General features: G+C 41.8%; 1 protein-coding gene across 1 annotated transcript in view; it reads right to left on the reverse strand.

Moving 5' to 3' along the window:
- Positions 1-10,858, reverse strand: part of RUBCN (rubicon autophagy regulator) — a 39,664-nt gene that overhangs the window by 23,444 nt on the left and 5,362 nt on the right. Inside the window, exons 2-6 of the mRNA XM_007448009.1 lie at positions 6,076-6,159; positions 3,690-3,849; positions 2,940-3,046; positions 1,741-1,897; positions 574-1,107 (exon numbers count right to left, since the gene is read on the reverse strand). Of these exons, the coding sequence (XP_007448071.1) occupies positions 574-1,107; positions 1,741-1,897; positions 2,940-3,046; positions 3,690-3,849; positions 6,076-6,159 (1,042 nt within the window). The remainder of the gene's footprint in view (positions 1-573; positions 1,108-1,740; positions 1,898-2,939; positions 3,047-3,689; positions 3,850-6,075; positions 6,160-10,858) is intronic.

A 10,858-nucleotide genomic window follows, 5' to 3' on the forward strand; every position in this document is an offset into this window, starting at 1 on the left:
GAGGTCCTGGTAGCCAAGGCCTCCTTACCCGACTGCCTTTCAACCTGAACTAGTGATGGAGCAGTCAACCCCACTTACTTGTTTACTATGTCCCATCACCTCATGCTCACTACATCTCTAGTGTTAATAAGGAAACCCTAACATCAGCTTGCCTCTCTCTTATTGTTATTATATCCTGACCAAATTTCTCAGGAATCACAGGAAGGGATGGAAGTTAACGGAATTATTTTTAAAGCTCATTAGTACTTTCCCTCTTCTGAGAGATGCATTTAAAACTTGGACTGTGATTAGTCACACTATCCTCTGGTACTAAAGAACCAGTGAAAGAATCCAGGAAAGCATTTACTATTTAGCAATGTATAAAGGAACAAACATAAATATTCTCAGAGAGATTTCTTAGGTATCCACATTATATTACAAACTTCTCTTTTTCATTATAAGCAATATACTCTTCATATCATCAGAAACATAACTTCTCTTTCTGCCATCTGAAGACCCTTAAGAACAAACTCTCCCTTCCACCTGAAATTCAGGAGGCCGCCTTACTGACTACGGGCTGGTGGTTATCATTACCTGGGGCTCCTCTGGAGGCAATGTTGGTATCCGAATGGGAGCGAGTATGGCTCCTCTTTGTTCCACCGGTGACAGTGAGTGTTTGCCCCTCTGAGAAGCTAGACCTGCGAAGGACATTGGACAACTGGCTCTTCCCACCTCCCTCTTGGTCCCCTAGAGAGGAAGCAGCAGAATCTGGCTTCTGGGAGCTGCTGGAGGAGAACAAATTGGAGCTGTTGCTCTCAGCATTGCTGCTGCGACTCTGACAGCTGGCGGTCCGGCCTCGGGGGTCCTGGTTGCCAATGGCCAAGTACTCAGGCCCCTCACTGGCATCACCTGGGGAATCATTCTGGCTGCTGACCCAGGGTGCTTCTAAGGGGCTGGTCAGAGTGCTGGAGCTCATCTCATTTGGGGTCGAGGGGGAGTCCCCGGCTAATGCAGAGATTGGAAGCAGAGGGGCTTGGACGGTTTGATCCTCTGCTGGCGAGACATGTCCTCTGCTTTCTTGAGGTTTCTGGCATGGGCCACAGAGTGAAAAGGAAGTAGATCTTCTTTCTAGGATATAAAAAGAAAGGGAAAGGAAAGGTGAGCTGGAAGCCTCTGGCACCTGTGAAGGGCTTCTCCACAACTAAGGACCAAACTCCCTATTGTTACTGGGTGCCCAGGACACATGGTGTCACGTCAGAAAAGGCTAAATCGTTCAAGGTAAGCAAAAAATTACTTAGAAGCAGCTAAGTCAAAAGCATAAGCTCTTGGGACAGTGGCTTCATTGCTTATTAGTATGCATTCCCCATCTATAACATGAGCAATAATAATAACACCTACCTCGTAGGACTGTTTTGAGGGTCAAACGAGATAATATATACAAATTGATTACAACAGAGCCTGGCACATGGCAGGCACTGAATAAATGTTAGCTATTATCATTGAAATGTCTTCTGGCAATGCGGAGTAGAAACCCAGGGGAAACTAAAAACATCTCTTGCCTCTGTTACTTTAATGATTCTACTGAATTATCTTAGGCTAGTTGCTATTATACCTCTTTAAGATTTCCATATTAAGACATGAAGTTTGACAAATTGCATCAACCCAAGGCTCCATCTATAGCCAGCCTGTGAGCACCCACTAAGTCCTCTGCTTTCCAGGCCTGGGGATACATGTCTTGACTACCCCTTGCTGCCCCCATACCTGAGCCATGATGGGGTATGGATTGGTGGAGGCTAGAGAAGGACCCAAAGTAGGAATGCTGAGCATAACTGGTTGAAGGGGTGTACGTGGAAGCAGGCAGAGCTGTCAGGCTCTGGCTCTTTGTCACCAGCAGCGGGCTCTCATGCTTTCTGGCAAACTACAAAAAAAACACGTGTCAGTCAAGGATAGAGGCCCTCAGAAGAGGAGCACTTAGCACTACAGAAACGCTGGTAGGAACTGGCCTTTGGCAGCAGGCCTGAACTGCAGTCAAGGCCAGTAGATACAGCATAGGTATCCTCTATTAGAGCATACAACTTTGAAACTTCAAAGTCCTGCCATACACCACAGCTTCTGCACTGGAATCCTAGGTGGTCAGACCAGAAATGCTTATCATGGAGGCAGTACAGCAAAGTGCTTAAGACTATGCACTTAGAAATCAGATACTCTGAGGCTCAAATCCAGGCCCTATCACTTACAAGTTATTTGGTCCAAACTTTGGGCAAGTGACTTATCTACTCTGTCCCTCAGTGGCCACCTTTATAAAATGAGATTAATGCCTACTTTATAGAGTTCTGAGGATTAAATGAGATGATGCATGTACTGTGCATAGCACCATGATTGGCACGTAGAAAGTATTCAATAGATGGTATGCAAGAATCAAAATTGAAAAACCAGGAGAGATAGGGGATCCCTCACAAAAGAAATAGGGATCGTGATTCCTTTCTAGTGGAGGCACTGATATTAGTGACGGGATGAGTGAATTAGAGAGTTAATAATAAGCAACATAAAACAACAAAATTTTCTTGGACCAAAATGATCCTGTGTAACATCAGGCCACACTACATCTGACGCCCTATCTATAGTCAGCCTGACTCAAAATCATCCCTCCTCTCCCTAGCATTTTATCAAGCCTGCCCTTAAGGAAGTGCTTACTCAGACTACAGATTTTTTTAAGGATTTAAAAAAATAGACACCTCCCTCCCCAAATAGACTTAAGCTTACTTACAAATAGACATTTTACTTCAATAGGTACTTAAATGGTACCTCCTCTTCTCGGGTTTTTTGTTTTTGTTTCTGTTTTTAACGAAAGCCTTTCAGTTCACAATTGCCTAAGTGAAGTAGCTTGCTACATACAGTTACATCATGGTGAGGCCTAGCAGGCCAGAACACAGACACACATAATCCTTTGGCCACTTTACCATCGATGCATCAATCTGAGCCAGGAGACGAGGGTTGTTCTGTTCCACTGCTTCTAGGCATTGGAGCATGGCCGTGACATGGGAGTCGCTTAGCAGGAAAGCAGTATCTGGGGAGAGAAAACTACCGCATTGATGGAGCCCATTAGGGAGAACTTCAGCCTCCCTGTATGGCCCTGGGAGAAGCTCAGGGAAGGAAAGAGCGAAAAGGCAAAGATGACTTGAGGAGAATCATACCACTGTGGAGAGAGGGGAACTAGGGACAAATAATGCACAGAAGAGGCTAAATCATGTGCAGTATAGCAGAGGCCATGACAAGAGGCTTCAAAATCAGAAAGACTCAGATTTGAACTCTGGCTCAGGGTGACTTTCGCCAAGTAACCTAACCTCCTTGAGCTCTGCTTCCCTGATTGGAAAACAGGGGTATCAATACCCAGCTCTCAGGGCAGCTGTTAGGTATATATGTATAAAAAATATATAACAGTGATTGGAACATAGGAAACTCTCAGTAAATAGTAGCTACTTTTACTGAGTTGCGTATATGGGAGTAGGGAAATACCTTAGCATAAAGCTTGACTGCATTTTACATAGCAAGTGAGAGAGAAGACTAGATACATGTTTCTGATTAGAATCTCTATGGCATCAAGTAAAAGTATGAGACCCTGGGGTAACAGTGGGTCTATAAAGGAAGAGTAAAGGAGAAGAGAATGAGGAAGTACATGTACCAGTACTGGCTCTGTGACCTCTACCCACCTGTGTAGAATTTTCTGATATACTGTCTATCCCCCAGCAGAGGTCGGAGCTGGGCTGAGAGACAGTGGCACTGCAAGCTATGCTGCAGCCACAGCTCCGCAACGGCACGCTCACTCATGCCGTCAGTGCTGCTCTGGCCGTTCTCCTGCAAGTTGATGAACTAGGAGGCAAAGAAGCATGAGTCAAAATATACATCCAGGGCTTCCCTGGTGGCGCAATGGTTAAGAATCTGCCTGCCAATGCAGGGGACACGGGTTCGAGCCCTGGTCCAGGAAGATCCCACATGCCGTGGAGCAACTAAGCCTGTGCGCCACAACTACTGAGCCTGTGCTCTAGAGCCCGTGAACCACAACTACTGAGCCCATGTGCCACAACTACTGAAGCCCGCACACCTAGAGCCCATGCTCCACAACAAGAGAAGCCACCGCAATGAGAAGCCCGCGCACCACAGCAAAGAATAGCCCCCGCTTGCCACAACTAGAGAAAGCCCACGCGCAGCAACGAAGACCCAACGCAGCCAAAAATAAATTAATTAATTTTAAAAATATATACTTCCTGGTAAATCCAGCAAGACTGAGGCCTAATGACCTGAGAACTAAATTGAGACAGGTAAGAGGAGGTAATCAGAGATATTTGCCCTCCAGCTAACATCTACAGGTTAGAGGAAGGAGAGGGAAGGAAAGGATTAATGGCTCCATTGCTGGTTTGGGCGACTAGAAAGGGACTAAGCAGTTAAGACGTGATATGCAGCTCCTGGAGAGGACAAAGCTGCTGCGTCTGTCTCTTTATGTTGTAACTCCAAAGAAGCATCTATTCTCGGGGTATTCAGAGGAAGAATGAACTTGACATCTCGGCTTCTCTCACAGAGTCCTCTATTTCAGGTAGCCTCCAGAAAAGAATGCAAGAAAAACCTGGGGTAAAAAAATCTAGGAAAAATGCCCCCAAACATTCTTCACCAAAGAGAAATCAGCTGAGCATGTCTTGTTGGCTTTCGCCACAGCATTTCTCTATTTGGAACTTCCCCTTCTATTGGCTGTTTCTAAAAGCTAAGTTTCATAGTTCAGGATCACTGCAAAAACTGTATGGACGGCAATTTCAGGCAGCTTCTAAGAGGAAATGACTACAGCAATATATTTTATTTTATTTTTTAAAATTATTTATTTATTTATTTATTTATGGCTGCGTTGGGTCTTTGTTGCTGTGCGCGGGCTTTTTCTAGTTGCGACGAGCAGTGACTACTCTTTGTTGTGGTGCACAGGCTTCTCATTGCGGTGGCTCCTCTTGTTGAGAAGCACAGGCTCTAGGTGCGCGGGCTTCAGTAGTTGTGTCACATGGGCTCAGCAGTTGTGGCACAAGGGCTTAGTCGCTCCGCGTCATATGAGATCTTCCTGCACCAGGGCTCGAAACTGTGTCACCTGCATTGGCAGGCAGATTCTTAACCACAGCACCACCAGGGAAGTCCCACGATATATTTTAGAGAAAAAAGTTAGAGGGGGGTTTGGTGGGAAAAATAAAGTGATAAGGACAAAAAAATCCATGTAAGAAAATCACTGGGCTCTGGGCTTTTCTCACAAAAAAGGCCAGAGTGACACCTTGTGATTTGGTTCCCTGATCATTTAAAAATAAGTTACTTTTCCAGACATCACCTTGGCAATGAATCTGTCAGTGGGTGTGATATACATGAAACAAGACTGGTCATGAATCAATAAGTATTGAAGATGGGTGATATTTTGGGGTTCATTACACTCTTCTAATTTTGAATGTATTTGAAAATTTCCATAGGCAAGGGTTAAATAAATAAATATATAAATTTGGCTGTGATTGATGTGGAACTAGCTGTGTAACTCTGGCCAAGTCACCTAACTTCCTGGAGCTCTGTGTCCCTGGTTGGGAATCAGGGGTATTATGCTGAGCTGAGAGGACGGAAGAGTACACTGCTACTCTACTCTCCAGTGCTGTTGGGAACATGTTAGGCTCCATTTGACACTGGTCTCCAGAAACCTCACATTTTTTTTCTATTTGGTGCATCCTCTTCTCCTTAAACAGTCATCAGCATATCAGTCCTACTTACCCCCAACCATTCAGGAAACTTCTTGCCATTTGTCCTAGATTTTGAAAAGCTTCACTCTGGTCCCATATTTGCAAATCTTTTGAAAATAACAAAATTTTTTCAGGTCTTCCCCAGAGGAGGGAAAGTGGCCTAGAACAATGGGTGTGCAAAGCTTATTTTTTAAAGTAAATCATCCTCCCCTCCAAATCAGTCCCACAAGGATAATTTCCTCTCCTCAGTTAACAGGAAATTTGACATATGCCATCCTTCTAGCCTAGGAGACTGTTCATACAGAACATTAAACATCAAAGCCTTGTGGTTACCTTCACCTCTTACCTTCTCCACATGAAGGGCTGAGTGGGGACTGAGCCAGCGGATGTCTTTCACAAATTGCCAGTAATCAGTCTGGCGGCAATACACCTGTTTCAGGGACACAGAAGGTAAACAAATTGCTACCATTTTGGACCACATCTAGTTCTCATACTGACATTCAAAGAGAGGAAAAAGAAAAGCCTAACTTGGGACTTCTCTGGCGGTCCAGTGGTTAAGACTTCACACACTTCCAATGCAGGGGGCGTGGGTTCGATCCCTTGTCAGGGAACTAAGATCCCACATGCCGTGTGGCATGGCCAAAAAAAAGCCAAGCCTAACCTTCCCTTGCCTCAACAAAGGTTCTCAGCAGCAATAAAAGGAATACATACAGATGTTCACCCTTTTAAAGAATAATTGTTAAAAATTATTTTAATTGTTCTTTTGAGGAGGTAATACAATGCATATAATATAGAAGGCTATATAGTTGACCCTTGAACAACACGGGTTTGAACGGTGGGTCCTCTTATAAGTGGATTTTTAAAATAAATATATTGGAAAATTTATTGGAGATTTGCAACAATTTGAAAATAACTTGCAGATGAACTGCACAGCCTAGAAATATTGAAAAAATTAGGAAAGTTAGAGATCTCATGAATGCATAAAATATAGGTAGACATTATCCTATTTTATCATTTACTACCATAAAATATATACAAACATTATAAAAAGTTAAAGTTTACCAAAACTTACACACACAAACACTTATGGACCATAGATGGTGCCATGTGCAGTCAAGAGAAATATAAACAAATGTTAAGAAGCAGTATTAAATAATTGCATAAAATTAACTGTAGTTAATTTTATGCAATTATGTACTACTATAATAATTTTGTAGCCACCTCCTGTTGTTATTGTTGTGAGCTCAAGTGTTGTGATGTCCCCTCAAAATGCCATGTGACACTAATCATCTCTGTATGAGCGGTTCGTCTCTCCAGTAAATTGTATACTGCAGTAAAAAGTGACCTTTCCCAGTTCTTGTGTATTTTCCATTGTGTTAGTGTAATACCAAAAACCCTGAATAACACCAGGGGACCCATACGAAGTGCTACTAGTGATGGTGGGAGTGCTCCCAAGAAGCAGAGAGAAGTCATGACATTATAAGAAAAAGCTGAATTGCTTGATATGCACCGTAGATTGAGGCCTGCAGCTGCAGTTACCCGCCATTTCAAGATAAGTGAATCCAGTGTAAGGACCATGGTAAAAAAAGAAAAGGAAATTCGTGAAGCTGTGCCTGCAGCTACTCCAGCAGGCACAAAAACCTTGTACTTTTTGAGAAATACCTTTTAATCTCATATTGAAAAATTCAGCTTTTATGTGGCTACAGGATTGCTATAGGGAAGGCAAACCTAAGGACTCTAATATGATTCAAGAAAAAGCAAAGTCATTATGTGACAACTGAAAGCAAAAAGAAGGTGGAGGATCTAAAGCTAGGGAATTCAATGCCTGAAAAGGATGGTTTGAAAATTTTAGAAAGAGGTTTAGAGAAGCAGTTTCTGCTGACCAAGAGGCAGCAGACAAATTCACAGACACCATTAAGAAAATAACTGAGGAGAAAGGATATCTGCCTGAACAGGTTTTTAATGCAGATGAAAGTGCCCTATTCTGGGAACAAAATGCCACAAAGGACACTTACTAGTAAGGAAGAGAAGCGAGCACCAGGATTTAAGAAGGAAGGGACAGGCTTACTCCACTGTTTTGTGCAAATGTAGTTGGGTTTATGATCAGAATTGCCCTTATCTATGAAGATGCTAACCTTCAAGCCTTGAAGCGAAAAGATAAACACCAGCTGCCAGTCTTTTGGTTGTACAACAAGAAGGCCCAGACAACAAGAACCCTTTTTCTGGATTGGTTCCATCAATGCTTTGTCCCTGAAGTCAGGAAATACCTTGCCAGTAATGCAATAAGACGAAAAAAAAAAAAAGGGAAATAAAAGGAATACAGATTGGGAAGGAAGAAATAAAACTGTCTTTGTTCACACATGACATGGTTGCCTATGTAGAAAATTCGAAAGAATCAACAACAAAAAAATTCCTGGAACTAGTAAGTGTTATCATAGCAAGGTCACAGGGTATATGGTTAATATATAAAAGTCAACTGCTTTCCTATATACTAGCAATGAACAAGTGGAATTTGAAATTAAAAACACAATAATACCATACACATTAGTAATACCGAAATTGAAATACTTAGGTATAAATCTAACAAAATATATACAAGATCTCTATGATGAAAACTATAAAACTTTGCTGAAAGCTATTAAAGAACTAAGTTACAGAGATATCCCATGTTCATGGATATGAAGACTCAATATTGTCAAGATGTCCGTTCTTCCCAACTTGATGTATAGATTCAACGCAATCTGATTCAAAATCCTAGCAATTTATTTTGTAGATATCTACAAACTATTCTAAAGTTTATATGGAGAGGGAAAAGACCCAGAATAGCCAATCAATACTGAAGGAGAAGAACAATGTTTTTCTTCAAAAAGGACTGACACTATCTGACTTCAATACTTACTATAAAGCTACAATAATCAAGACAGTGTGGTATTGGCAAAAGAACAGACAGAAAGATCAGTGAAACAGACTAGAGAGCCCCAAAAGAGACCAATGTAAATATAGTCAACTGATCTTTGACAAAGAAGCAAAAGGCAATACAATGGAGCAAAGATAGTCTTTTCAACAAATGGTGCTGAAACACTGGACAACACTTATACCCATCACAAAAATTAACTCAAAATGAATCACAGACCTAAATGTAAAATGGAAAACTATAACCCTCCAAGAGGATAACATAGGAGCAAACCTATATTGGGTATGGTGGTGACTTTTTAGATACAAGACCAAAGGCATGATCCATGAAAGAAAGAACTGGTAAGCTGGACTTCATTAAAATTTAAAACTTCTGCTTTCTGACAAACAATGTCAAGAGAATGAGAAGATAAGCCACAGACAGGGAGAAAATATTTGCTGAAGACAAAACTGATAAAGGATTGTTATCCAAAATATACAAAAGACTCTTAAAAGTTAGCAATAAGAAAACAAGCAATCCAATTTTAAAAATGGGCCTTGGGCTTCCCTGGTGGCGCAGTGGTTGAGAGTCCGCCTGCCGATGCAGGGGACGCGGGTTTGTGCACTGGTCCAGGAAGATCCCACATGCCGCGGAGCGGCTGGGCCCGTGAGCCATGGCCACTGAGCCTGCACGTCCGGAGCCTGTGCTCCGCAACGGGAGAGGCCACAACAGTGAGAGGCCCGTGTACCGCAAAAAAAAAAAAAAAAAAAAAGGGCCTTAACAGACAATTCACCAAAGAAGATATACAGATGACAAATAAGCAGGTGAAAAAAGGCACCACATCATATGTCATCAGGGAAATGCAAATTAAAACAACACAATACACATCTATTAAATTGGCCCAAAGGGGAGGAGAAAAAAAAGGAATGGCCCAAATCCAGAACAATGCCTATATCAAATGCTGGTGAGAATGTGGAGCAACAGGAACTCTCATTCATTGCTAGTGGCAATGCAAAATAGTATGGCCACTTTGGAAAACAGTTTGGCAGTTTCTTTCAAACTAAAGATTCTCTTACCATATGATCCAGCAATTTACTTATGTACACACAAAAACCTCAATAAAAACTTGATGTCAAATTAAGTAGGGACAAGACAATTTCAAAGTTGGGGGGAGAAAGCCTAAAAATGTAGAACGTTTTATATTCATATTATAGGATCTTTAAATTGCTAGTCCAACATAAAGAAATGGAAGCTGGAAGTCCTGTATGATGTATTATGGGTGTAATTTATACAAGAAAGATGATACGGAACTCCATCAGTGGATTCATTCTCACAGAAGAGGTTTGACCCTATACCCAAAGACTGTTAATTAAATGTAAATTTAGGATGTTTTAAATTAAAATAAAATGTTTGAGTGATGTATTTTAATAATGTTTAATTTCCCTCAATCAATCAGCTAATGATCCAGGTCATGTGTAAGGCTTTTCCTGTCCTTATCAAAAAATGATATGGTAGTTAACAAGAAAATAAAATGATAAATAGGTGAATGTTGGGGAAAAAATCAACAACAAAAGATGCTATGAGTGAGGGACTACTCCTACCATAATGAAAAGCTACAATAATTAAAACTGAGTGGTGAGGGGCTTCCCTGGTGGCGCAGTGGTTGAGAATCCGCCTGCTAATGCAGGGGACACGGGTTCGAGCCCTGGTCTGGGAGGATCCCACATGCTGCGGAGCAACTAGGCCCGTGAGCCACAACTACTGAGCCTGCGCGTCTGGAGCCTGTGCTCCGCAACAAGAGAGGCCGCGACAATGAGAGGCCCACGCATCGCGATGAAGAGTGGCCTCCGCTTGCCAAAACTAGAGAAAGCCCTCGCACAGAAATGAAGACCTAACACAGCAAAAATAAATAAATAAAAATTATAAAAAAAAAAAACTGAGTGGTGATAGCACACAAATAGAGAACAGACCATAAGAGAAATCCAGAAATAGATCCATGTGCCAAGGAAATTAAGTATATTCAAAATAAATTATAGATAGAATGGTTTAAATGTAAAACATTAACCCATAAAAGTAATAGAAGAAACCATGGAGAAACATTTTTAATAATCATATAGTGGGGAAGCCCCTTCAGAGCATCAAACAGAGCCCAGAAGCCCTAAGAGAAATGATTAATTTGACTTACTAAAAATCCGATATTTCCGTATAGTAAAAGCCACCATAACAAATGTAGGGA

This window comes from Lipotes vexillifer, unplaced genomic scaffold (genome assembly GCF_000442215.2).
Source record: "Lipotes vexillifer unplaced genomic scaffold, Lipotes_vexillifer_v1.1 scaffold1837, whole genome shotgun sequence".
Taxonomy (NCBI): domain Eukaryota; kingdom Metazoa; phylum Chordata; class Mammalia; order Artiodactyla; family Lipotidae; genus Lipotes; species Lipotes vexillifer.